Raw genomic sequence first — 27853 nt, 5'->3', positions numbered from 1 at the left:
CTTGTGTAATCCACCGCAGTGAAGATCACATGGTCTGCCCCGTCAGTGTCACATTATTGTTGCGTGGTATTGCAGATTAAGTGACTGGATGAATTTATCCGATTTGCAGTTTTTCACAGCAATAATTCAACTTATGTAATGTGATGGATTCATTCATACAAGCTTTAATAGCCCGCTAATAGATGTTCATATTTTACAGAAATGAATGTCTATCTCCAAAAATAAAGACTTTAGTTGTGAGTGCACTGATTCCTAATTAATGGATTAAAATATGCATCTCGCTGTTCTAGGTAGTCTTACAGCAGCAGAGCTGGTATGATGGACTTTATTAATTATTTCCACACATTAATATAAAAAAGGACCAGTGTGGAGGGTTTAGCGGCATCTAGCGGTGAAGTCTGCAACCAACTGAAGCATGTAGCCCACTTCTTATTTTCAGGTGATTATACCCTAATGAAAACATAGTTATGATTATTATATTCAATTCCCGCCAATAGATCCTCCTAAATGTTACACACTGAACCTTTAAATGGTGGTTTTATAGAAAGGGGTGTTGTAATCAACACAATCGCATTCTTTGCATAATGGAAATGGCTGTGGGTCCGGAGGTTTCTACCTTGGCTACAGAGCTGGAAATCTGTGGGCCCATCTGCAGTGAATCAATGAGGTAGGACAGAAGTTGATCCTGAGGATTCCCGCCCGTCTTGCCAAGAAAGCGAAGGCCAATCTCCACCACAAACACAGCATCGCAAACGTCTGTGTACGAGCGCAGCACCGTCCTCATGGCGCCGCTCACCGAACCCTTCAGCGGTTCCTGCGGCACACAGAGAGAGAAAGTGTCAGCAGGCCAGCGAGAGAGGACTGTGAGGGAAGGAATTTGACCTCTAACAAAGTGGCCTCACAAAATCCAACAGGGGAAACTACTGTGAACATTCTTGGGCTGGCATTAGTCAGTTCCACATGAAGACTTTGAAATCCTAAAAGTTTATAAGCACAGGAAGAGGTCTTACCTGATGAATCTTGTCTCTGACCTCCTTTAGAACCACAGAGAAATCCTGCAGGTGTCTGTTCAGGTACCTCGAGGTGTCCTAATTGTGATCAAAGAGAACAGTGCTGGTGAGCAGAAGGTGTGGTTCGTCTGTGTGCAGCTGTTTGATTAGTATTGATTTTTACCGCTTGTATGAGTGGTTTTCCAGCCAGGAAGCGGCGGGCCAGCTGGGTCTGGATGCCCGGCAGATCGTAGCTTCTGTCCGTCTCGCCGCCTTTCTTCAAGGTGTAGTGGCAGTGGGCTAGAACCAGAGGCAGCAGCTCTCTTTCTGGGTGGCACAGGGTCAGCTGGGTTTCTGATATCCTCTCTAAAGGAACACTGTACTCGCTGAGGGAAATAGAACAGCACAATGTCCATGATCAGAAGTTTTAATCATATGTTTAATAACACAAGAGGCTGCACTGTTACAGGTACAGGTGGGAAGATGATTATGCAGGCTGTCTGCAGGCTTCGACTGGTTAAACTGAACACTTTTTAAGACCATTACAAATGCAATTTAAAACATATTTTATGTCCATACTGGCAAAAAAACAAACAAGCAAGTTAGCGGACCTTGAATCATATAGTTTGTTACGTGGTGCCTGTGCGATGTGTCTATCTTACAAGGAAAACCGGACTGAACTGTGTGCTTGAATAGAGCCGGTACGATAACGTTACAGACGGGAGCAAATAGCCTTTATATTATCAAATGTTTTGCTTGATGAACTCTGCAGTTGTACTATGAACTCCACACCTGACTGTGGGCCCGGTGCACTCACCTGTCCTCTTGGCCGCTCACTCTCCTGGCTTCTCTCACCAGGCTGTTGTGAGTCTTCGACAGGAAGTCCACCAGAGTTCGGAGACACGACCCCGGTCCGTCTCGACACGGTGTCAGAAACTCCCCAGAGCTCTCGGTTGTCACCTCCTTCTCGCACAAGTTCACATCCACACCCAAGTCTGCTGCTATATATACACACACACAGACACGGGAGACATGCAGTGAAGGAAACAGACGTGTAGGACACAACTAGTCATTACTTAGAGGTGGGAACATCTCGTTTAACACTGATTCAACTCAACTCAAGTCAAGAGTGATTAATTAACACTATATTCATTAAATAAACATGTGTAATAATGTGAGACTCTCCTTATTGTCCTATAATATCCAGAATTATGCTTTTGAGTATTCTTAAATAGGAGACAAAATGTAATGTTTCTACTATTTTACTAAATATTATGACTCCAAACACAAAGACTTTGGACTGTTTCCATCGAACACTGTTTAAAAAAGTGTCGACCACACACTCTCCCTCAGCAACAGGAGCTAGAAATGTTGTCACATTTGATCTCAACTTAAATTTCATGAAGCTGGTTTTGGTTTTTTTATGACTTATGTTCAACTCCTGCTCAGTTTTAAAGTGTCATAAATAAATAATGTTTTACTGAGTTGAATCACTTTAAAAATCTAACTTTTACCAGAATTTCTTAACAATTAAAATCTTTTGTTGTAAATCACACAGTAACTTTAGCTTAGAAAAGTGCCCAATAAATAGTTTACTGTTGTTTTTAGCACAGTAGTAAAACAAGCTGCAGTCCCTCTAACGGCCACTAGAGGCTGGCTCCAGCAGTGAGTCAGTCTCCAGAAGGCCCCATATTAAAATACACAACTGTACAGCAGAAATAAACACGTTTACAGCCTGTTGGTCTCTAGAGCTAATTTCCCCGTTCATGACAACTTATACTATGCAACTTGCTCATTTAAATTATAGGCTTCAAGTGATGCATAATTAAGGGCCTCTTGGGTGACAGGTGGGTGCCATCACAGGTGGCTGGTTTCAGTAACCAGGTTTCATTCAGACCGCTTAAGCTCCACCTGTGCTCCATGTATTTACGGAGACTACGTCCATTTCTACTTATACAGTCTCTGAGTGGAAGTCGGTGACAGTAATATTCATTCATTAATCTAATATTAAACTTTTCAGTGAGGATTAGGAAGTTTTCAATTGAACGCATCAAATCAGGATAGTTTATAACTGCTGCAGTGGGTGCAACCAATGAACTGTTACACATGTACAACAGTACATTTATACATAAATAATAAAATAAATAAATAAATTGAGTTAATGTTAATGGAGACGTGCTTACAGTTGTTTGCCACCTCTGCTCTGAGGAGGTTCCACACCTCGATGAATCTCTCCACTCTCTCAAGCAGCAGCTTCTTCTGGTATCCTAATGAGGATGATGAGAAAGCTCAGTTTGTGTCAGAGAGTGTGTGTGTGTGTGTGTGTGTGTGTGTGTGTGTGTGTGTGTGTGTGTGTGTGTGTGTGTGTGTGTGTGTCTCATATTGTTGTTGTACGTTTAATTAAAAATGAAATGTTGATATACCTGCTGGTATCTTCTGTAACATCTGTGCGATACTCTGAGGTGAAGAGTGTGACGTCAGAGGAAACACTCTCAGCAGGTCTGACTGTAAAGCCGCCAGCTCAGGCAGGTGATGTAACTGCCTCACACAGTGTATCTGGGACGCACACACACACACACACACACACACACACAGTCACGTCAAACACTTCATACTGATATCAGGACCACAACTAACATGCTAAATATCATGCGGTGATGCAACATGCATTAATATTCACGGAGAACACAAACATCAAACAACAAGAGCTTCAAACGTTAGAGGAACAAGAGTGGTGACCAGAGAGATTAGGAGAAAATGTTATGTAATTTTAGATGAACTGCCTCACTACCTTCCCCAGGACAGGCCATGTTTTCGGTCTTGCATGTTTTTTTGTTTTGTCTGATATTTAACGTGATATCTGTGACACTACAGATACATATTTCAGTGACATTTGTTCAGTATAGAAACCTTTTTCATGTTTCCTTGGTTTAACCTGGGTATTTCAGAGAAGGCTACACCCTAAAGGTCCAGTGTATAACATGTAACAATGGAATCATGTAACAATGGAATATAATATTATATATCAATATTATATATTATATATATATCATAGGTATGTTTTCATTAGTCTATAATCACTTCCAAACACATTCTGTGATTCAAATAACTGTGCAGTGGACTCTCCTTTAGGACTATCAGCCTTCCCTACACCTCAGGTCGAGATTTAAAACAAGTCGGATCCGGTGTACATCAGCCTAATAATCACATGATGAAATCGGTACCTTCTCGAGGAACGTTTTCAGCAGGGGTAAGGGGCTGCGTCCCTGCGGTTCTCCCACCAGCTGACAGAAGCGCTCGAGTGTCATCATCTCGGGTAGAGTCCAGAAAGAGGAGCGATGTGTCGGGCAGTCAGAGGGGAGGGACAACTGCTTCTCAGGATCCCCGTAGAGGAGATTCATCAGAGGACTTCCAGCAAGCCCATCATCTGCACTGATTCTGTCCTGAGCTTCAGCCAGATTCCTCTGCAAATCCTGAAAACAGACAGGTGGAAGAAAGATTTTATCATCCTGTAGTGCAAAATGTGTCTAAATTCCAGTTCCAGACAACCAGTGCACTGCTTTTAAAAACACTGTATTTCTTACTTGAAGTACTGGGTTGATGGCAGAACTACAGACGAGCTTCTCCCACTGCTGCCGTCCTTCTCTGGAGGACAGAGCCTGCCTTGCGCCGCGAGAACCTGTGTTGACATTTAGCAGAGTTATGTACTATGATCAATAGAAGCAGCGTGCTGAACACGATTGGAACGTCACAGTCACCTGTAGCGCAGGTATTTAGAACCAAATGAACTGTAACCGCCACGTTGTCCACGTTCTGATTCAGCGTCTGTCCCAACACGCTCATGTCCTTTTCCAGGTGGTTCCACAGGAAGTTTAAAACATCATGGGGCCTGGGGTGGATCATGTCACCGACTCCCTACAACAACAAAAATTACATAATGCCATCTGTTCAGTACCGGTGATGGTACATGAACAATCTGCTGCAAGTTTAGCTGAAGTCTCACTCTCTGATTTCTTATGGCGCCTTGAAGCATAGCGAGGTGAGTCAGCAGGCGCAGGATGCAGGACTGAGCGTAAGACATCTGTCTTTCAGGGGCGTCAGACCGCTGTCGAGCCTCTCCTAGTATGTGTCCTGTCCGAGTTTGATCTCTGACCCTTTTACAAGGAGGAACACAAATTAAACCCAAGTATTTGACTGAAAATAGTGTCACAAAGCTGGTTGACTACAGAGATTAATACCTTTCTCCTGTGTGTTTAGTAAATCCAGCAACTGGGTTGTGATTCTGCCCACCAATTGGCAGTCCACAATGACACCTTGATACAACCACCGGTTTACCACACTATGGGACAATACAGAAGCATATAATGTATTATTTATTGAATCTTTCCATGCTTCAGGAATGCTTGCACACAAAAATAGCTCGTACATTTCCAACAAACCATGGATGTCCGTTGGCACAATCTGTGAATGATATAAAAAATTATATAAAAAACATTATATACAAAGTAGACTATTCATGAAGTGATGATGGCAGATAAAACTCTTTATAATGGAGAACACTTACAGTACAGCTGTGCTTTCGGATCTTTAGTCAACCACTGCTTGGCTTCACTTGTGTGATCATCGGGCATGGTTGGCAGGAAGGAGTTCTTGGGGGGAAAAGTTACATTCGAGTTAATGTGATAATGTGTGATTTTGTCATATCTGTTCTGTAGTTTAACTCAGATTCATAATCTTTAGCTTTTGGTACAGACAGTTTTAAAAACTAAGGTCAGAATTGAAGCCACAGAGGTTGAGATATGCTGACTTGTAGTCTCTAGTAGGGGCCACGGTCCTGGTGATTCCCAACCAGGGACTTCCTCTGCAGTTGCTCAACAACTTACAATTTTCCTCATCCTCCCACTATGACATCACCTTCACAGACTGAGTAAACCGACCTGTATGTGCATGATAAGTGGAATGGCCCTTTATGTCTGAGATAGGAGCGTCTTACTGTGACATTCTGGGGCTGGGAGGCTATCTGGTAGAGAGGAAGGAGTAGAGGATTTTCACTGAGCAGCACAGAGTCCAGATGGACCAGCAGCTCCAGGACGGTTTGTCTCTGAGCCGAAAGATTTGCGTGGAGGTGAAGACTTGAGCCCTGTCCACCGATCTGGTTTGACAGCAGTGCAGTGCAGAAATCCCTGAACTCCTTTGGCCTGACGGTTTTCAGGAGCTCGTTCAGTGGTTGCGTCTCCTGCGAGTTCACATAGAGTTGGGCGTTAGAGGGAGAGGGCCAATTTACTGCAGACACAATTCACATTTGGCGTCATGTATACCTGTGGGGACGGCCGTATGCTGACGTCAGGGGATTTGTAGCGGCAGGTGACCTGTCTGAACAGGGCCAGAGCCAGGAGGCTGATCTGACAACCTCTCAGCCTCTACAGAGAAAATAAAACAACAGAGATGTAAAAGAGGAACACAGAAAATCCTGACACTGACGTAAAGAAGGAAGAACACGGGGGATTTTGCTTTAGTAAAGTAATTTAGTATTTATCCTCTTTATTACTTATTACTTACTTATTATATATTATTATATTAAGACTTACTCATATATACTTACATTTTACTTCAACCCCTATTTAGCATTTATAAGCAGAATACAAACATATAATTAATAGTTAATGATGCACTGTAATGTAGTTGTAAGATGATATAAGTGTAGTTTAACTCCTACTGTGAACACCGGTGAGTGCATGCTGGTGGTCATGTTTTTTATTTGATCTCATCCTCTTATTCTCTGTTATCTTGTTCCTATTAAAGCTTTTATTAAACTCTGTTTTATTGTATTTTACTGTCATTTGTTTTGTCTTTAAAATTTATTTCAACTAGTTAATTAGTAGGCGTATTAAGTAATTGATTAACTGATTACACATAACCTCCCTGCCCTCTAGTGGTCTTCAGGAGACATTGCAGCCCTCTCTCTGCTGCTGTGCCTCTTTACAGTGGAGACGGCTCATAAACTAAACACTGACGTCAGCCTTCCTGTTAGCTCTGGACTCTCTCTGACCTGTATTTCTGCCTTGAAGGTGTCAGATCTGTTTTGCAGCAGAACCTCGGCCACGGCGTCTCTCACAGCACGGTAAGGCGGCCCGCAGCACAGGAACTGGTCCACGTTGGTTGGAATCATCCGCTTTGAGGAAAAACAGTTTTAGTGTTAGTTTCCTTTCCAAAGGAATCAGTTCCAGCTTAAGAACACCTTATGGATCCTTTTTGATATGAGTCAGGAGTTAACAGAGCATTTAGAAACTGATCAGCAGTTGTGGTGGTTAGTTGACAAATAGTTAAAAACATTAAATTCTACTTAATGCTCACAAAAGCTTGCTTTACAATAATTTAAAAGAACATGAGTAGAGCTGAAATCATTGGCTGCTGGTGCTATGTCTGAACTGTGTTTGTCTAAGATACCTGCAGTCGAAGGAGATCTGCAGGGAAGACCCATCTCCAGGCCGGACTGTTCATCAGGGACAGAATGCAGTCCATGCCAGAGAGTCTAAGGAGGGCCCGAAGCAGGTAAACCCTGTGCCAGTCGTTACCACAGTACTCACACACCGCCTTCACCTGCTGCAGGTACTGAGCCTCCTCCATATGTCTGCCTGCATTTCACAAACGAACACAAAAACTTGACACACTTTCCTGTTTTATTGAAGCTGCAGTATCTGATGTAGATTTCAAATCGATGCATCAGATCTCGTGCAGTTAAAACACGCGTTACACACCTTGAGCTGCAGCTTTCTCCAGCAGCCGGGCTGCAGTGCTCAGGCATATTCTGAGCCTGGCTACGTTGAGCAGGAACTCTGCTGGGTCTTCTTGTCTGCCTGGAGTCTGCTTCCTGGCCACTCGGCTCAGGAATTTGATATCTGCCTGCCTTTGCTGTTCTACTCTGCTCTGTTCCACTTCTCTCGCTTCTGAGCACAACAGAGAGTCCTGAGAAAAATCAGATATGGCATTAATAAAAAATGGGCTAATGGCATTAGAATTCATGTTATTACACGGGACATGATTTCTGGCCGAATACTACTTAGCACCAAACATGAGGGCAAAATTAAAGAAACAAAAATAATGAGGGAGGTTATCGTCACTCTGTGGGCAGTGTTCATGCAGAAAAGCAGAAATGGAGTAAAGTTTGAGTCTTTTACCTGGAAGCAGTTGACAAACAGCAGGTAGAGTTCAGTACGATCTTCTCTGGCCAGAAGATTCTCCTCCAGATTCTTCAGGTAGGTCTGAATGTGAGCCTTCACCTGCTCAAAACTGACAGACATACAACGATTTACCAACATGCAGTTTATAGACAAGCGATACTGTAGTTACATTAAGTATAAATGGGGGATGTTTTAGTTGAATTTGATCCATTTTAGGAAGATTTCTACTTTTGTTCCACTGCTGTTCAGTAGAAAATATGGTAATAGGGAATAAATCACAAAATTTTGCTGGTCAAGAGCAATATTTCAAAAAAGACAGCTTTCATCTAATAGCTTCCAACATGTAGAGAATAAAAAGAATATATATATAAAATATATCTTATGTGTATTATTAACAATATCAACATTTCATTTTAAAATATCTTGATTATCATCAATATCAGTTTAAAGTGACACACTTTATTCATACTGTACTGTTCTTATTTTCCTAATGTGGTGTCACTGCTTTTAAAAGAGCACTTCCTCCGCCGGCTCACTGCGTTCAGGCTCACCTGTATTGCAGCAGCAGTTTTGGCAGCACAGATCGCACCACAGGGCTGTTATCCACACACTCCAGGAAGGGAGTGAGCTCTCTGGTCCTGAACACATCTCCTGCATCACACAGGAATATAAGTGGTAAATGCATTCGTTATCACATCAGATATTCAGTTATTATCACTGACTTATTGGCTCACTGACCGTTAGCAGAGACCAGTAAGGAGAAGAGCAGCTCCACCACTCCCTCTCCGGGCCTCTGCCCCTCTGACAGACAGAACCTGGACACCACCTCCAGGAAGAAAGAGTTACAGCAGTCCCTGATCGCTGCATGCTGCTGCAGTGCTGCCCTGGAAAATGACAAGAAGAAAAGTACTATTTGTAACATTTCAACAGCGTTCAAGTTCAAATTCAACTATTCACGTCACAAATACAGGTTAAATTCAATTTATAGTTTAAGTTATTTTTATTTTCAGTCATTTGTCTGACTGATTTGTCGCCAAACATCAAGAAAGTGGGTCTTATATAATATGAGCCTGTTAGAGGGTTACTGGCGTTCTGCAGATACAGTGAGGAACTCTTTTGTTGAGACCAAGAAGGACAATAAAATAATAACCCTAAGGTGTGTTGGTTTAGTTTCTGAGTGCATTGATATGTTAACTTAAAGGTCCAGTGTGTAACACTAGGATCTGTTGTCAGAAATGGAATATAATATTCATAGGTATGTTTTCATTATTGATAATCACCTGAAAATAAGAATTGTTCTGTTTCTTTTTTACCTTAGAACAAGATGTTTTTATTCATTATGAAGGAGTGGTTCCTCTTCAGGGGACCACCTTTTCCACCATGTTCAACCACCATGTTTCTACAGTAACCCAGAACGGACAAACAAACACTGGCTCTAGATAGGGCCTTTTGCCCTTTTTGCGAGCCACCGTAGTTTATCTTACACACTTGGAAGGTGAGGGTTATTCAGTTGGTTGCAATCTGCAACCACTAGATGCCACTGAATCCTACACACTGGTCCTTTAAATGAACTGAAATTAATGCAGAGTTGTGAGCTTGGCAACGCAAGAGTGTGGGCCAGTCTCCAACCACAAAGCTTTAGAAAGGGAGCAAGTCCAGCTCAACAGGGTTCAGGTACGGTCTTGGCAACCATTAGCATTAACTACATGTTCTGACCTGTTAGGTGGTAGAGACCACGCCTTAGTATTAATAAATTCCTCTAGGTTTAACAACTTAACATTTCTCCAGTAATAAATGTTGATTATTTATTTACTATCTTGAGTGGAGTTTCCATACGCAGAAATACATGTGTATCATTTCTATGAAGGATTTTTCTGAACTCACTTGATGGTAGGAGACACAGTTGGTTTGAAGTCGGGCGGAAGGTCTGTCCTGCATTTAGGACAAGAATGTCTTTGTGGCTGAAGCCAGCGTTGGAGACACGGCAAACAGAAGACGTGCTGGCAGGGCAGGACAGACGGCTCTGTGAGCTCCAGGAAACACACTGGGCACAAAATGCCAAACCTTAACAGAACAAAATATCACCAGAGATCAGATATTGTACCAGGAGATAATAAAAAGCTATTTAGAATAAGTACAGATGTTCCCTTAAAACTAAATACAAACTGCAAAGGCAGATCCTGACCTCAGATCCCTGCTGATACACTCCGCATGAAAAGAGTTAAGGATCCGGATCAGTTTTTGCAGTGTGTCCAGGGTCCTTACATCAGGTGACTCCTTCATCAGCTGTTACAAAATGAGAACCAAAAAAATCTGAAAACACACGTCTCCCTCATCTCCCTCTCGTCTGACTGCTTACAACTACCAAAACATTTTACTTTTGTTTGTTAAAGATAAACTGTGAGTTTACAACTATGTCTGCTGCTCTTATTAAGACATCTCTGGTCCATTAAGATCCCTTCTTGCTCTTGGTTTTATCTTATTTCTACTCAAGTTGTTGTTTAGTTGTTGTTTGCTTTAGCAGGAGTTAGTTAGGTAGGGAGCCACCTTACCTGAAAAAAAAGACTCCTCAATGCTGTCAGATACTTAGAATAACTTTTTTTCACATCTAACACGGTGAATTAATTAATTTCGACCAAACCAGCACTGGTGATTGTTGGAAAAGTGAAAAGACAAACAAAAATGTTTGGTGAGTTTTATTTAGATTCTGTCCTGTCTGAGGTTGTGTTTTACGATTCTGGTGGGCCGTAGAGCTCATTTGTTTTGGAGATGTTGGTGCTCTAGTGCAACATCTAGTGGCAATTCATTTGTGTATGTGTATATGTGTAACCTATAACCTAAAAAGAAAAAAACAGTTGAGGTGCTATTTCACACAGCCAATGTCAGTGAATAAAAATCCTGCAGAGAGACCTCATGTAATCAAAATGAATATAAAATATCAAAATGAAAACCCAGATCTTGAAACCATTTTACTTACGTTCAGGTGAAGGTTGCAGTGTTTGAGAGCCAGTTCCTTCAATCTTGAGTCATCCGGTTTAACCTTAAAAAGGATGTGCTGGATGAAAGACCCGACAACCAGCATCCCATACCACAGTGATCTGAAAAGGCAAATGAGGTTATAAATAAGCTGAAAACGTTATTTTTCTCACTGTACATCTTGCCAGACTCACCTGATAGAGTCCAGATGTTGCAGACAGCTGGGGCTACAGAGGGCACTGTATTTCTGACCGAACGCTCTATCCAGACACGGCTGCAGAAACTCCACCCTGCTCACAAAGGACTTGCACTCTTGCAGGGACGTCACGGTCTGGAGTTTGGTCTGCTCGACACAGACACCGAGGGCTAAAATGTCCTCCAACTGCCAAAAATAAAAGACATCATGCTCATCATAAAATGATAACATGTTAACATTGTTATAGTTAGCATTGTAGGTGTTGTTATGCTGATTTTTGGCATTCGACATTATCACTAGTCTGAGCAATTTGAGCTGTTGGTGACACTAGATTAAACTTCATGTTTCAATAATTAAATGCAATTGTCAAAAAGATATTTAGAAATTTCAAATGATGATGATGATTATTATTCCCACCATTTCTTGGGGCTCCCTATTTGACACCTGCTGAAACACACTGTTGGCTAACTGGGGCTGCAGCAGAAATATGTGGCAGAGAGTGTCCAGTCTGAGGGCAAAATGTTTGGCAGCAGCCATTATCCAAGCAGGAGAGAGGTCAGCGGTGGCACCCATGGACGTCTGAAGCTCGGACACACAGCCCAACATGGCCCTGGAGAACACCTGCATATGACACATGTGAAAAGTCAAGACTATTCGGCTGTTCCCAAAATATATTCCACCTAAATGTGTAACTCATAAAGTCCATACCCTAAGCTCGTCCTTGGACTTGATCTTCAAAGAAAGCAGCAGGTAGTCTTGTAGGTAGTGGTGGCCGTACTCCAATCTCTCCTCGTCTGAGAGTTTTTGTAAGTGAGTGCCCAGCGTGCTGCTGTTGAAGGCACTCACAAACTTGAGAATCCTCTCTGTGTCATCCTCTCGTGTTGCTGAAGATCAATTACAAGAGCGAGAAAATACGATTTGAAACCACACCATACTGTACCATAAACACCTCATGATCTCTCCAACTGAATGTACATTTAGCCATTTAGAAAAACTCCTGCAAACCTGGAGTAAATTCTGATTCTTCCCACAGCTTTTCAAGGTGCATTGTGATAATCCAGCTGAATGCAGCAGCGCAGGGTTGTTCTTCACCATCCAACATGAAATAGTGCTGCACAAGCACCTCCTGGTCTGAATCACTAGAAATGTAATAAAGAAGCATTACACCTTTGTTGATTAAATTCACTGTGGGAATTATACAGAAGAAGTAATCCATAATACCTTGAGTTTTGAAGAGGTGTTATGTCTAAAATCTGCGAATCTGCCAGGATGTCCAGCCACAGCTTTTCCAGGCCATGGCTGAGCTTGCCATCTGAGAGGAGGTCCAGATTTGCATACCTGTCCATAGCTTCCAACATGCTGGCCAAAATTGGAGTCACGGTGGACTGAAGACGGCGCCACAGGGTATGTCTGTCAGTTAAAGACACAAAAGGAAGCTGCACTTGATCAAATCATTGACTTGACACAGGGAAGAACTTAAAGAGTGCATTTTAAAAACTGGATCTGGATGAAAATGCACATTGCAAAATTCTCAGATACACAGCTTGAGCCAAATTCATACAAACCAAGAAAAACTTGTTCCTTGTCCGATTGCCTAATCTTTCAACCATTTTATTTTAACATTATCGGGCTTGATAACTTTACCTCAGTGTCCCCCCCTCCTGTAGAGCGTGGCGTTTTTTGGCTTCTCTGCTCACCCACTCCTTAGGGACATCCATCACTTGTTCTCTCTGTGCCAAAGCCTCTTTCAGTCTACTTAACAACACCTCCTGAAAGTGAGCTTTAATAAAGTACATAGTTGACATCCATCAGAAACAAGTCAGAGTCAGAAATGCAACTGAGAAATCAGAAGTGCAAGACTGACTGAATTTGCTCCTCCAGATGTATAAACAAACAAACAAATACAAAATGAACACAACCCTCTGGGACCTCTGCAAATACACTCCTGTCAATTATATGGTATTAATATACAAACTAAACTCATTCTCAGCTGGATATATTTACCTCCTCTTTGCCCAGTTCCCAGAAGAGTCAGAAGGATGTGATTCCGCTGCATGCTTCGTGATTTCACACCATCGGTGTCCCTCAGCAAACCAACAGCTTTTTGGATACATGATCTCACTAAGGATAGGCTGTGGAGGTGGGCTCTACCTGTCTGTAAATTAAAATTAAGTAACATTAAAAACTAAGCTATAAAAAATATAAAGGAGGTTTATTTATTCTTAAACTTTGTATTTACCTGGGAGTCTTCTATCTGCCTCACAGATTCTCCATCTTCATTGAATTCTATTAAAGATCAAGAATATTGTATATTAGCCTAGAAAACAATGAAACCACTTTATTCTCAATTATTAATACAACACACCTTTAAAACCGTAAGATTTACAGTTTCTACCTGATGGTGCAGGGTTAAGTAGGTTGCTAATGAGAGTTCCACAGAAACCCAACAGGTTCAGGCTCATGTCTTCTGAATCCCTCAGGTCATCGATATGCACTGACTGCCAGACTCCTTTGATGCAAAAAAACATAACATGGCTTTAATCTTGTAATACATCATGTACGATTCAGTCAGCAAATAATTGTACTGCAACAATTATTATATTCCACTTAGTACCCACCTCCTTGGAAACCAATGTACTGAGATTGACTTGGGATCCTAGAAACCTTAACAATGAAAATCACCCAACAGGTCTGATCCGCCAAGGACATCAAGTAATTCATGGTGCAATATCTGGAAGCAGATTGAATCATAAACACAACTGAAACACTTAAAATCACATTTCAATCTGTATGGGATCTTGAGATTGAGCCTTACTTTGCTGATGCTATGAGCTCGTCACTGCAGGTGGATTCCTCAAGGTCCATCTGGATTAAGAGGAGTTGAAGAGAGTGCCCAGCATCTTGAAGGAAGCCCCTGAACCACAGAAGCAAGTAAGAGAAATATTTAAAGGCAAAAATAAAATAAATAAGCCATGCTGCTGTTGTCTGAATAGTTAGTACCGTATCTTGTTGCAGAAGGAGACCTCAGTGTCAAACTGGTGGAGTGAGAGCAGGAGGATCTTGTCTGTATGCAGTCCTAGGGCATGGGCTACAACTCTGACATCTGATCTGGTTAGCAAGCTGGAGAATGTTGTTATCTATACAAAATCCCAAAGAGGACAGTGATGTTACCAATTTGCAAAGATTGTAAAGAAAAGATAAAAACAAAATTCGAGCAGCAGTTTGTTGCTTACCTCTAGAAACTTGCTGGACCCTTGCTGCTTTTTCAGACAATCTTCCAGGAAATCTCGGAGGGAGTGGTGATGTTGTTGCTGGAAGTACATTCTCTGGAGTTTCTCATTCTCCTGCTTTGCTAAATCTGAATACTTGAGCCTCACCACTGCATCGGGGGTGGCACAGTTCAACAGGAGACCTTTAGCTAAATCGAAGACTTCTTCCTCCTCGTTTTTCCCAACAGATCCAACATCGTTTTCTGTCTCCATCATTTCTTCACTATCAGACATCGCTTTGTTCTCGTCATCACATGGCTCAGTGGATTCATCATCTTTCTTCTCCATTTCTTTCTCTTTTCCAGCAATCTCTATGTCCATTTCATCACCCATCTGATTGCCTTCCTGATCCGTTACTTCTTCCTGTCTGCTTGAATTTGATTCAAGTGTTTCATTTGGTTCCTCCTCTGCCAGTGAGTCATCTTTTTCAGTCTGTTGATGTTGTCTTACTGCAGTGTCTTCAGCTTTTTGTGTTCTCTTTTCTAGTGCTTGCAAGAGAGCACTGGCACAGGCATCACCATGGTACCCAACAAAAATGTCAGAGAGCTCGAAATCCTCTGAGGCCTCCTCACCTGAGAATTCCTTCACCCAATCCTTCAGTTTTTCGAGAACCCTGTGTTGCCATGGCTCCAGATCAGTACTCCTGTCCACCCTGTGTTTTTCAAGCCTGTTGATGAGGGGCATGGGAAAGTGCTCATAGACCTTCTTCTGGTCTTCCACTACCACCAGTCTGAAGTTGGTTTGGACACGACATTTGACTCTGTGGGAGCCGAGACCAAGATCAACGTATTGCTGCTTACTGAGGTAAACATAGTACTGGTTCAAGGCGTCGTACAGGCTTTCATAAAGATTTTGCATATTGAGGAGGATGACAGTACGTCCAGTCTCCATGCATGTTTTCACCCGGTTAACGTTACGGCAGATTTGGGCATATTCCTGGTCCTTTGGGAATCCCGAGCCAAAGACAATTTCAGGTGGTGGATAGTCTCCTTTGGCAAAGATTTGTTGCTGAAGGATATGGAGAGCAGCATTGTTGGTAGTCAGCAGAAGAAGGTAACGACTCTCCTGATTGGTGTCATGATCAAGATTCTTTTTCACCATTTGCAAGGTGCTTGGTCTGGGAATATCTGTTAAGTTTTGGAGAACCTCTTGGAAAAATACGACTGGATCAAAACCCTCTGGCTGTCCACTGAAGTTACGCAAGATGGCCTCAACTAACTGTCCACCATCAGGTTCTTGTTGTGTGGATTTGACTGCGGCAAAGAGCATTTTGACTAGGCTGTAATAATCCCTTAGACCAAAGAACTGATTTTTTGAGGATTCTTTACAGATGCTCAAGAAGGCCTTTGCCAAAGATGGGAAGAGGTGTTTGATTTTCAGGAGAATTTGGTTGGAGGAAGCACAAATTCCCTTAGCAGTTTCCACAAGTTCATCCTCACTTGGATCCCATCTGGACACAAATATTCCTCTGTTCATCTTTGCTGGGTCAAGAGCCCAGTTGGAAATGCCCACAAAGCCAACCTTCATGTGTGGATCTGGCTTGTCATTGTCAATGCAACCATCCTCCAAGAGAGGATGAAGGGTCTTCAGGGGCATCTGAGGAGAATCTTCCGCTAGTCCTATCTCATCAAGAACCACCACTGATACATACTCGTCCATGTTTTTGTCTTTCTGGAAGCGGGCACAGTTCCTGAATGTCCCTATGATGCCCTCAGGACTTGAGTGAGGACTGCACTGGAAGGAGACCATATGAACTTGCTTAAGTTTCTTGAATAGTTCACAGTGAGAGTTCTGGCCCTGCATGGCATCAGCAACTACTGTTTTAGCAAGAGACTTAGAGCTGCCTGGCTTGCCAACCAGAAAGAGTGGGATCCTGAGCTCAATGCAAACCACCATGAGAAACACATTCTCTTTGAGTGCAACATTTTTGGCTATGGTCTCTCTTGTCTGTATGTTCTGAAGGAAGATGTCTTGACAGGATGAAATCTCTTTCTGCAATGCTTCTGAAGAGTGGAGAGGGTCTGGAAAGTACCTACAAATTACGGAGAGGTACTGATCCTTGTCCACCAGAGATGGGTAGTAGCAGACTCCAACTGAAAGAATCAAGCACTTCAGTGTTTTATGAGCCTCACTGAGATGAGGGCAGTTTTTGAAAAGAGCTTCACTGTGCTGGTAAAACCAAACTAGCACTTTCATTGACCTCTCCACATCTCTGAGACTCACAAAACTGCACTCATTTTTCCGACTTCGCATATACTCTTGGGAAGCTCCCAGAACTTTTGAAATTATGTCCTTGCAGGCCACTGGCAAATGATGGTCGTGAACTTTCTTCTGGACGATCTGTTTGATGTAGGAAAGTTCAGTAGAATCACTCAACTGACCAAAATCCCAGACCAAAGACACCATGCTTGGAGGGAGAGGATGAACTCTGTACACCAGCTGCCTCAGAGGAACTTTGCCAAGGCGGTCTTCGGTTTCATTTGCCTTAACCCTGTATCCCAAACCTGCACGTTCCAAACGTTCCACCATTTCAGGTGAATGCTTCCTGTAAGGATTGCAAGCAGCTATTATTTTCAAGCCACTGCCTGCCTTCAGAGGTTCCCCTTTCATTGACTGGTCACACAGGATTTCCTTGATGGCAAAAATGGCCTCTGTGGTGTTGGCTTCATCAAAGAACAAAATGGTGTCTAGCTTGTGCATTCTACGGTTTTTCTCAGCAAGTATCTCTGCCTCCATCACCTTTCTGTAGATCATCGCTGCTGTAGTTCCACCATGTACCTTGACAAGTACCATGTTCTCTGCAGGTTTTTCCTCCCTTTGCAGGGCACAAAGAAAACGGACTAATCGTGTTTTTCCACAGCCGGTCTCTCCCATGATGACAACTGGAATTTCACACCGGAATCTCATGTGTATGGCCAACATCTTCATCACATTGTCAGCAGTGAGCTCATATGTTGGGTCTGGATCAAATTCTCTTCCTATCATTCCTTTCATTGCACCAACAACGCATGAAATCCTTCTGATTTTGTCTGGCCGGGGCAACTGATCGAAGTCTTCAGTGAGAGAGATCCTTTGCCGTTCCAAACCTTGAAAAAGTTTTTCTGACATCACATTTTCTATCAGGACCGTGAGGCTAAGAGGATCAACGGCATTGAGGGTGTTTCGCCACTTCTTCACATTAAAGCCAAGGAAAGACATTGAGGATCGGTCTGCATTAAAGAAAATGTATGGATGAGACTCATTTTCCCAGTGCTTACGAATTGTCAGACGGGCAAGAACGTCATCCTCCTGACTGTTATCAATGTGCATCATGGGACTTTTGTCAGATGTGTTTAGAGATGGCGAGGCAAAATCCCTTGCCATTAAAATCATGAACTTCACAATGAAGCCCTTGAAACCAGGGAGATGGTCAGCCAGAAAATCTGGATCACAGAAAACTGAGTTTTCACAGTCTTTCAGTTGCACATTGAGGAACCAGGAGAAGTTCTTCAGCTCTGCCCATGATGGATCTTGCATCCCACAGTCTGACAAAAAGTGATGGATACAGTCATCAGGATTCCCCACTCTGGATCCTTCCTGGTACTTAAAATGATCTAGATTCTGATTGTTTCGGTAGAGTTTTAAGTACTGATACGGCCTTTGTATCCCTTCACTGCAAAACTCCTGTTCATCCATGAGTGGATCAAAGGTCTGCTTTGTCGACACCCTTCTAGTGGCCATGACCTCTTTTGGAGGTCTACAATGGATGGTAGGCAGAATGTCAAGAAGTCCAAACCTCATCTGTATGAGCAAATGAAACACAGATTTATTAAATCAATTGCAGCCTGAGGCAATTTTGTAATTTTGCTTTACGTTCAATAAGGGGCAGAGTCCCTTAATTTTCTGACAGTTACCATGCATGCTGAAAACAATTATGTTCTGAAAGACATTGCTACCTGTTTTGGCTGGTTTTGAGGTGACATCTTTGTTCTTAAGACCTCAACAGTGATCGAGTGAGCCACATTTCTTCTCCACAACATGCCATGGCTATCACTTAAACAGCCCAGAACTAACAGATGGAACAGGAGCTCCTCCAGACCTGAACGAACCTGATAGGTAACAAAAGTGAAAAAGGAGACAGGCTCTCAAATATAACCAACAATAGAACAAGTTGTCTGCAGGGATACATGCTTGCATACTTACTCCAGCAGTGTCAATGTGCAGGAGAACAGGGTCTTGCTCTCTCAAGGGTGCCAGTTTCTCTGATAGACTCTTAATTAAAGAGTCTACATCAACGCATGGCTCAATTAGTCTGATCGTAATATGTTCTGCTCTGGGAGATCTGTGCTGCAACTTCTCAAATAAACGATCCACATAAAGAGATTTCCCTATTGATAGAAAAAAGAAGAATGTTAAGAAAAAAAACTGTAACTGAAAGCAAAATGTTAGTGTTTAACAAAATAGAATGCAGTGTTCACAGAACAAACAAATTATATTCTTTCCACCTTTGTACAAGCATTTTCAGAATGGTATTCAAATTAGGGTTACCCTTACCAACTGCAGGGCGTACAGATGACACCATCCAGACTGAGAGGTGATCTGGAGAAACCAGGAGCGCATTTTGTGTGAAGTGGTGATGTAGATATTTCCTGGCAGTCTCTGCTGTTAGACTCATGCCAGCCTGTACTTTGTCATTGCTGAAGAAAGAGGGCACATATCTGTGCTGCTGCACAACAGGACTGACTATTACCAAACGATAATGCGGGTTGGCACATCTCGCAAGATCCTCAAAGAGCTTCTCTAAGGCCACACTGACATCATATCCCAGCAACCCTGGATTGACAAGAGAGTATATCTTCTGCCAATTTTGTACAGAGCCTTGGCCAAGAGCTCGGCGGAGAAAGATTTCTACCTCCTCCTCAGTGGTTTCCTCTCTGCAGACTAGGACCTCATCATTAGATGGCAGAGGCTGCTCTGGACTCTCCATGTAACAAGACAGAGTGGTGGCAAAAACCTCTGCACCAGGACAAAGAATGAGATTGGGCTTTCCCTCCTGGAGAACCAGTGGAAGCTTCCTGATCATGTGTTGCTGATTCCTTTCAGAGAGGCATGAGAGGAAATGGGCCAAAGTTGAGATGTCCAAGCACTCGTTGAGGTACTGTTGCATGCCGTCCTTGAATTTACGCCAGAGTTCTTCAAGACTGTCCTCAACGAGCTTCCTGTTGCGATCAGTGTCACATCTCATCACACCATCACCCTCATCCTCTGAAGAAAACTCCATCAAATCACGAGCCTCATCCATGTCCTCTTCTGTGTCTGTGTCATCTTCCAGTTCATCGTGCTTTGAGATCATACTTGCTGCATAAGTGTAAGCGACTCTGACATCAGTTAGAGTGCACTGAGGCTTTATGGGAAAAAGCAAATGCCATAACTGTGGGGGAACTGAAGCGTGTCGTTGACAGACTTTGTGTATCCAGTGGCACAGGTACACTATCTGCTCTGAGGTGTAGTGGTTCAGGAGGTTGAAGTTGGAGCGCATCTCACTGATGAAGGAACGCCATTGACTTTGGCAGCTCTCCATGGAGTTAGCCAGCTTTTGTAGCTGCTCAGTCACCTCACCGTAGTACACCATCTCTTTACCCATCAGGGATAGGAAGGCAACTTTGATGCACGGTTGCTGTTGTGGGCAGCACTGGACTCCAGCGTGCCATTCCCTGAAGAGCATGTTGCCAGATGTTTGCATCTGAAGAAGGATGGCACCCAGTCTCTGAACTCCTTCGAAAACCTACAGTACACATGGACAAGAGTGTAGGGATTTATACAGTTGATCTCAACAGATAACTCAACCAGTCTTTGGTTAAAGTTGAACATTTTCTATAATAACAATGGATCAAATGATTACATGTAGGATAAAAATATGAAAGGTGTCAGTCATGGTGACTTACACTCACAGTTACCTAACTCTTTCATTCACCTCACATATCTAGAGAGAGCTTTTTAGCACACTATTTTGGTTTTACAGTAAACGTAATGAATGGTTAAGTCTCAGCACTATCAGCAGCAGGCAGCTGTTTAGCATACAAGCTCCAATAAACCCACTGTACACTTCCTGCCCTGCATCAAATACCAAACAAAGTTAGAGACTAGCTGGTGAAGACTGTATAAAGTACACCGATCAGTCATAACATTATGACCATTATGGCTGATCTGTGTACTTTATACAACGAAATCTACTTCCTGTTCTACTTTACCGTGCAATTTCATCATTAAATGAAATAAAACCTAGCTTTAAAGCTGTTAATATACAACAGCATGGAACCATGCTCAGCATGAACAGCATGGAACCATGCTCTTCCATTTTTGTTGCAATTCATCATCTAAATCATCTCCCACCACTGTATATTGTAGCCACTGACCTCTGTGAACCTGTTGACTTGTTCTCTGCCCTTCTCCCCTTTGGACGACATGAGCATGAGTTTGTTCTGTAGCTCCAGCAGATCTTCAAGCTTGTAGCTCTTCTCCTCTCTGCCCTTTATCACTGTGACGTGTACCATGTTTTGTAGACATCTCTGCAGACAAGCGAAAGAAAATGCCTCATAAATATCTTATGAATTCAGTCAGCAAGGTCCTACATCTTGGTATCCTTGGCTGTGTGTCCACTTACCTTCTCTGTGTTTTCATCAGACCATCCTATGTGATAAACTCCATGAGAATTAATAGAATTAGCCAGGGAGAGAGAGGACTGCTCCACAGAGCCGTGGGTCTCCTTCAGTGTTTTCAGCCAGTCCAGCAATCGAGTAGACTCTTTCTGGAAAACAAACCCAGTGGCATCATTGTCACTTTGCCACACTAACAGGGCTTTATGTTGCTGCATAGAAATAAAAGAGAAGTAAATACCAATTTGTCTGGTAGCTTCTCATCTCTAAGTTGGGTGTCCCACACCTGCTGAGCACACTTCATGAACTCCTCAAAGCCAGTGTGAGGTGAGAGGCTGTAGAGCAGAGGGGCGTAGCCCATCACTGCATCATGGAAACAAGCCACCTGGTCGATCTCTTGGTCATTCTCTCCAGCAGATATGGAAGCCAGCTCGACATAGACCTTTACGTCGCTCATATCTGTCGAGGGGACAGAAAAGCGAGCAGGTATTCATCATCTGCAAAACTAAAGACAACTTGTGTTTTTGCTTCAACCTAATCTTACTTTTAAGGTTCTCTTTGACCCAGCTGACCAGAGTTTGGCTCGCTAGAAACTCTTCCAGACAGGCAGTGTGCTGCTTGGTGACTTCGGAGAGTTGCTGTCTAGCACGAAACAGGTCATCGCTTAGGGAACCCAGGGCCCTCTGCTTAAATGTGTCTTCTTCCTGTTAAATAGGTGCACACATAATAAAAACATTATATATAAATTTTTAATTTCGCAAAGGTTATATATATGGGATTTTGAACATTAATATAACAGCAAACAGCTATTTTCTATGTTTCTGTCTACTCTGAATGAAGTTATGATACTAAACTAAACTTCTAGTGGTCGACTTTGACGCATTTCTCCCAAAAGCCATATTTGTCTCAAATATTTTGTATATATATAACCCTTTTTTTTTTCTTTTTTTTTTTACTAAAAATAGCTATCCCACTTTGTCAGATCCCAAGACTATTACCAGTTGGCTGAGGGTGTCAATTTCTGTGAAATTCCCGGAAAGCTTCATTTTTTCTGCAATCTTCAGTATAGCACTGGCTGCAGCCGCTGCCTCGTGGAGCTGTCGATAATTCTGGATCTGACCAAGCCTCTGGTCCACCCAGTTCTCCTTGGGTTTCAACCTTCCTGACACGCTGAATGTCTCTGACATCAGACTCAGCTCCTTCCTCATTAGCTGCCCGTCTCCTTGGTCACCAGACTCCACCAAAACCTGATCAAGCAGCTTGAAAGTGATGTCTGCATTTGCAATGCTGACACCAAGCTGAGTGAACTCTGTCAGAAGCGGCTCCCAGATCGTTTCGTAGATCTGTGTTAGCGTGACTGGAACAGGGACTGGGCAGGTTTGCCTTGCTGATGCCAAAGATGCAGCCCCCTTGACCCAGAGGGACAGAATCAGGCTGCTGTGATGCAGTTTATGCATCTCACTGGCCATTTTCAAAACTTTCAGACTGGCCTTATACCAGAAGACCTGGGGAGGGCCAGTCTTCCCCAACTTCCCCTCAGCATTAAAGGACTGAACCAGCACCAATCTGTTCAGGCCCACAGTCTGGAGATCTGCACTGTGCTGCTCCACCAGAGTCGACATCTCAGGAACTGGTTAAAAAAGAACCACGTTACTTAAGAAAACAACCCCTAAAACCCCGATACAGAATCAAAATCTCTTAACTTAAGAGAGTACCTTAGTAGTTTTACTTACCAGTGATGCTTTCTGTAACCTTTGCTATCATCTTTATCAGTGTATCCATCTGCTGTTTCAGCAGGGTGTAAGGGGCTAAATCCTTCTCTCTCTGAGCCAAAACAACAGCTGCTTCAACAGAAACTGTCTCAGATTTGGTGTTTTTCTTGACTGTGTAAGACACAATGCAACTATGATTAATTAATACAGTTTTTTTCATATCAGGAGAAGTTAAATGGAGTAATCATGGAAGGCTGTAATTATAATGATAAGATTCATACACTGCTGGTAAAGTCTCTTAAACTGCTCTTTATATTTCAGGCAGGTCCGTAGGTGTCCCAGGGGCACGTGTCCTTGAAGCAGAGACTCCACCAGAGATTGCAGTGCAATCACAGAGCTGTGGACAACCTGCGCCGCAGTGTCATCCACCGTGATCGACTTCCAATCACCTGACCCATAACAATGACAATGTGACCATTACAAAGCTTTAAAAGTACAAAAACGTTGTGGAAAAAGGAAAGTATATAGATATAAATGAATGGAATACATAATGAAGTACCTTGAGACAGGAAGTGGTTCATGGCGGACTGTGGATCCAGCAGCTGCACTACAGCGTCGTCTCTGAATCGTGCTGCCGACTCAACCACAAAAGCAGACATCACAACATCTGGGAGATCCTTCACCTTGGTCCTGAGACTCTCCAGCAGGTCTCCCTCCTGCCCTCTCTGAAAACATGGATGCATGATCATATTTAACTCAGGGACTTTAATTGACCTGCCTGGTTTGAGAAATGTAACAAATGGTTTAAATTAACTACTTAAGAACATCTGCATGTGGGGAAGATGCACCCAAGTGCATTATATGATGTGTGATAAAAAAAATCTAAATTAAAGCAGATGCCATCTTATCTGGTGCTGCTTCTCTGTGAGAATGATGCAGCCTGTACAGATCATCAGTATGTACTGTACCTGGCAGACTGTCTTGATGGCAGACTGACACAGCTCGTCGAAACAGGTCTGTACAACGTTGTGGCTTTTCCTTATAGCTGCCAAGGAGAACTTATGGCAGCAGACTAGTACTTTCTCCTCCTCACTTGCCTGCAAAGCAAACAGGAAAACTGTAAAAGGAAAGCCTTTACCTGCTGGCACTAGATTCCTGTTTGAATCTGTGCTGATCTGAGTTCAGAACTGACCTTGGAAATTCTCTTCCTCAGGTCTTTTGTGAGGTTCACCTCCCAACGGGATGAAACTTCTTCAAGAGAGCATTCCACCTTCAGCAGCGCGTCCCACATCTGATATTAAATAGATAGATTTACTTTGTTAATCAATTTACTTTATAAATGGTTTAACTGCATGATTTAAGGCTTATCACGTAACTTTTATTGTGGAATTTATATATACATTTTCACTAGTAATATCATTTTCAGCACTGTTTTTCCACTTTATCAGAGGGATCACTGTCTTCTTGCAGTAGGGAACAAAACCTCTGGGTGTTAGGGTACATACAAATCTGAATGAAAAGGTTGTAAATCAATCTTTTTTCCTATCGATTATTTTTGGTGAAACACAGATGTTGAACTGTGTACCTCAATTTCCTTTGGGTAGGAGAGTGCTTTTGCTGTCACAAGGGGTTTTTGCAGCAGTTCATCTCTCCACTCACTGACTTGCTGCTGCATGAGATGTAGGTCCTCCAAGAGTTTCTGCTTTAAGGTCTTAAACTCATCTTCAGAAGACTAAAAGGCACAAAAGGAATACAGTGGATTAAAGTTAGTGTTCCACAATGAGGCAGTGAGAGCACACGATAAAGACATTAATACCTCTTTTCTCAGTTTAGCGTCCAAAATCTCTGCCAATTTTACAACTAGTTGGTAGGACAGGACTGCAGCTTGGTACCAGGGGACGAGTTGCACAATTCCGCATGTGCTCTTCAACACACTGAGGCTGCTCATGAAGGCTGGCTCGATATTTCCAGATTCAATCATCCTACAGACACAGAGCAACAGTTACAGCGAGCAGATCACAGGTCATTAGTGGGACTTTATTATTCAAGATCATTACCTGTCCTTCTCTTTGTCTACCTTCAGCAGGATATGGGTCAGGGTTTTCTGAAAGGACAAACATTATCACATCATTTTAAAGATGTTATTTCAAATGTTAAATATTGTCATTTGCAGATTTGCTCACCTTCACATGCTCCTGTGTTCTGTTGTGATCCCTTGTCTCTCCACACTTTCGCAGTCTGTACAACAAACTCTGGATCAGGTGTTCTACAGGTATTCCTGTCAAGTCTGAAAATTCAGGAAGATCCTCGAATGCAACCAGAGATGACCAGCTCTGCAGGAGCAGAGGCGACTCTTTGGTCATAGATAAGTGTGTCCTGAACAAAGACAGCATTCTCCTGTGAAAAAGAAAAATGTTATTTCAACAAAATATGAAGCATACCATTCCTGGTTGCTATGAGCCAAACTCACTTTCTTTTGTCAGGGTGGAACTGTATGCTCTCCCTAAACCTGCTGAACTGGACATTTTCAAGTCCTGACCAGTTCTCCTCCTCGACAGTTGGGCCCACTTTTGCTGCATCTGCTCCTGGCTGCCTGAGTCTGAAGAGCAGAGGAACGAGCAGGACGAGCTCCAACACCGACTGCTGCGCACAGATGTTCATCAGAGCCAACACAGTACTGAAGGGAAGAAACAGAGTATTGGGAGGTCAAACATCATCATCAACATACCTTCAGATAAATACTCCTCTTACTACTCAGGATCAATGAGCACACCACGGCTATGTCCTCTGTACTTTATAGGAGTTTATATTCTATAGTTCCGCATTTTGTATTTCTCCATAACCATAATTTCTCCACCATCTGCTGCAGTCAGGTTAACTTTCCACTAGTTAACACAAATTAAAATTCCGGCCTTAACCATGTTCTTCTTGGGACAAATCTGGGTCCTATTCCCTGATTAATGGGTTATCGCTATTTAAGTTTATCGCCTAACTCCAACCATCTTCACTTAAGTTAAATTCTAGCCCAACCACTGAATTGAAACACCTACTGAATTGAAACACCTACTGAATTGAAATACCAGCCTAACTTGGATTTGATCCTGTGGAACACCTCTTTATACTCCCTTCACCCTAAGTGACACACATGGGCCCATGCCTTGACTTCTCTCTATTCCAAACCATGTACTCATCGGGAAGCACAGGAAGAGTCACCGTGATAGATTAGTACCCCTAACCCTAACCCAAACCCTAACCCTGGGAACAACCACTACCTTCCCGGAAAGGTAATTTTATCATTACAGAAGTTTTTCTATCAATTCAACCTGTGCCAGTCCACCTCAAGCTATACACTGCCTTCTATTAAGCTAACCCTAACCATACCCCTGCTGCTGACCTTAAACTTAACCCTGGGAACATAAAATCTTAGGAACATAGGACCCAGGGAACACTGGACCTTTGTCATGTTCCCATTATGTCCCATATACATCTTGGGGACACAGGAATGACGCCGTCATGGAGATTACAATCTGACCTAAGTATAACTTTTGGTTCTGTAGGCTACTTAGGTCATGTGATGACAACTAAACAAACTCGATTCCCTGAAGAAGACCATTAGACGCAGTTGAAGGCTTTTAAAAAACCCAGTACCCAGTGGACCTCTTTTTCATCAACCTTGGAGCTTTTAATGAACTTACAATTGTAGATTCTGGAAACAACTGTGCAACCCTTCCAGGTTTTTCTTCTCCATTGCAGTCTCTGAGGACACCAGGCGACACAGATCAGCCCAGCCTTTCACTCCAAGGTTGATGTCACACTTTCTGGTAACCATGAAAACAGACAGGCCCAGAACAAGAGGACTGGTGCTCCTCCAGCTGCTTGGGAATTTCTCCTTTGGTTCTCCTTTTAAGATCTGAACTAAAGTCTCTGAAATCAGCTCTGATGTCTGTAATATAAAAAATACATTTGATTACTAGAGGTACATACTTTAATGAATGCTTAGAATTTTACTGTTCTTGTTGCACTAACCGGGATCGTGGGAGGTCGGGAATTGTCTGGGAATGTCACCCTTGTATGTGCAGAACTGAGACTCCATATAAAATTCACCAAGTGGTCAGACAAGTACTCTGTGCTCTGTTTGTCTGATGGGTGCCATTTCTGGAAGATTCTGTTCAGCAGATCTCTCGCTGAGGCCAGCCAGGCGTCTGATACCTCCACACCTTTTGATCTACTCAAGCCGACCATGTGAAGGCCAGTTTGCAACCAACCTTGCTCCAGACGACAAATGTATCCCTCGTAAACATGCAACTCTTCATGAAACACAGAAAGATACGTGATTAGTTGCTAAAGACACAAACCTACAGCGATGTGATGACATGCTGAGATTAAATGGTTTGCTTGTCTCACCTTTGATTTTTGAGTCAAATGGAATTTCAATGTGTCTTCTGGCAATTCCTGTGATCTCTTTCTTCTGTCGTTGCTTTACACCATACCAATAACTCCACACAATGCCTCTCTGCAGGTGACTTTCTTCAATGGAAAGACTTGCTTCTACCAGATACCTTCCTTCTTTTAGTCCACTAAACATAATATATTGAACATTTGTTATAATGACAAGCTACAGTAAAGTGAAAATCATATCACTGTACTAATACATTCTGTGTATTACAGCTTATACAAAATCAATACTCACACAAAATGGGTCATTTCAAAGGGTAAATACCCTACATCATAACACAGCAAAAGTGTGTCATGCTTTTGGTTGAACCTGAACTTTTTGTCCAGCACAGCATAGATGTGAAAGGTGAACATGGGAGCAGAAGGTGGAGGTCTCACTGGGCTGCGTTCACTGTGAAGAGAGAAAGATGCACGTTTACAATCACAGGTTCGACCACAGA

General features: G+C 42.7%; 1 protein-coding gene across 4 annotated transcripts in view; it reads right to left on the bottom strand.

Moving 5' to 3' along the window:
* rnf213b (ring finger protein 213b) overlaps nt 1-27853 on the bottom strand; it is a 32532-nt gene that overhangs the window by 1962 nt on the left and 2717 nt on the right. The window contains exons 4-62 of one of the 4 annotated variants that reach the window (XM_051417094.1): nt 27649-27804; nt 27363-27535; nt 26985-27265; nt 26654-26901; nt 25429-25635; nt 25142-25355; nt 25016-25062; nt 24775-24940; nt 24544-24690; nt 24151-24249; nt 23927-24055; nt 23518-23683; nt 23240-23407; nt 22980-23129; nt 22245-22876; nt 21791-21950; nt 21488-21705; nt 21255-21398; nt 21007-21159; nt 19145-20375; nt 18794-18978; nt 18547-18699; nt 14576-18391; nt 14343-14479; nt 14158-14256; nt 13961-14073; nt 13738-13851; nt 13582-13628; nt 13347-13497; nt 12987-13122; nt 12564-12752; nt 12348-12481; nt 12051-12226; nt 11760-11963; nt 11341-11528; nt 11148-11268; nt 10356-10456; nt 10055-10234; nt 8909-9054; nt 8722-8821; nt 8168-8279; nt 7748-7955; nt 7437-7624; nt 7039-7161; nt 6308-6409; nt 5983-6225; nt 5554-5638; nt 5416-5450; nt 5228-5328; nt 4993-5143; nt 4748-4904; nt 4574-4668; nt 4214-4462; nt 3413-3545; nt 3173-3256; nt 1807-1987; nt 1174-1375; nt 1011-1088; nt 617-814 (exon numbers count right to left, since the gene is read on the bottom strand). In XM_051417094.1, the coding sequence (XP_051273054.1) occupies nt 617-814; nt 1011-1088; nt 1174-1375; nt 1807-1987; nt 3173-3256; nt 3413-3545; nt 4214-4462; nt 4574-4668; nt 4748-4904; nt 4993-5143; nt 5228-5328; nt 5416-5450; nt 5554-5638; nt 5983-6225; nt 6308-6409; nt 7039-7161; nt 7437-7624; nt 7748-7955; nt 8168-8279; nt 8722-8821; nt 8909-9054; nt 10055-10234; nt 10356-10456; nt 11148-11268; nt 11341-11528; nt 11760-11963; nt 12051-12226; nt 12348-12481; nt 12564-12752; nt 12987-13122; nt 13347-13497; nt 13582-13628; nt 13738-13851; nt 13961-14073; nt 14158-14256; nt 14343-14479; nt 14576-18391; nt 18547-18699; nt 18794-18978; nt 19145-20375; nt 21007-21159; nt 21255-21398; nt 21488-21705; nt 21791-21950; nt 22245-22876; nt 22980-23129; nt 23240-23407; nt 23518-23683; nt 23927-24055; nt 24151-24249; nt 24544-24690; nt 24775-24940; nt 25016-25062; nt 25142-25355; nt 25429-25635; nt 26654-26901; nt 26985-27265; nt 27363-27535; nt 27649-27804 (14104 nt within the window). Of the gene's footprint in view, nt 1-616; nt 815-1010; nt 1089-1173; nt 1376-1806; nt 1991-3172; nt 3257-3412; nt 3546-4213; nt 4463-4573; nt 4669-4747; nt 4905-4992; nt 5144-5227; nt 5329-5415; nt 5451-5553; nt 5639-5982; nt 6226-6307; nt 6410-7038; nt 7162-7436; nt 7625-7747; nt 7956-8167; nt 8280-8721; nt 8822-8908; nt 9055-10054; nt 10235-10355; nt 10457-11147; nt 11269-11340; nt 11529-11759; nt 11964-12050; nt 12227-12347; nt 12482-12563; nt 12753-12986; nt 13123-13346; nt 13498-13581; nt 13629-13737; nt 13852-13960; nt 14074-14157; nt 14257-14342; nt 14480-14575; nt 18392-18546; nt 18700-18793; nt 18979-19144; nt 20376-21006; nt 21160-21254; nt 21399-21487; nt 21706-21790; nt 21951-22244; nt 22877-22979; nt 23130-23239; nt 23408-23517; nt 23684-23926; nt 24056-24150; nt 24250-24543; nt 24691-24774; nt 24941-25015; nt 25063-25141; nt 25356-25428; nt 25636-26653; nt 26902-26984; nt 27266-27362; nt 27536-27648; nt 27805-27853 lie in introns of all 4 variants that reach the window. The other 3 variants (XM_051417095.1, XM_051417096.1, XM_051417093.1) reach the window with 3 other exon arrangements.

This window comes from Dicentrarchus labrax, unplaced genomic scaffold (assembly GCF_905237075.1).
Source record: "Dicentrarchus labrax unplaced genomic scaffold, dlabrax2021, whole genome shotgun sequence".
In the NCBI taxonomy this organism is placed as follows: Eukaryota; Metazoa; Chordata; class Actinopteri; family Moronidae; genus Dicentrarchus; species Dicentrarchus labrax.
This window is presented reverse-complemented; position numbering and strand designations above follow the sequence as displayed.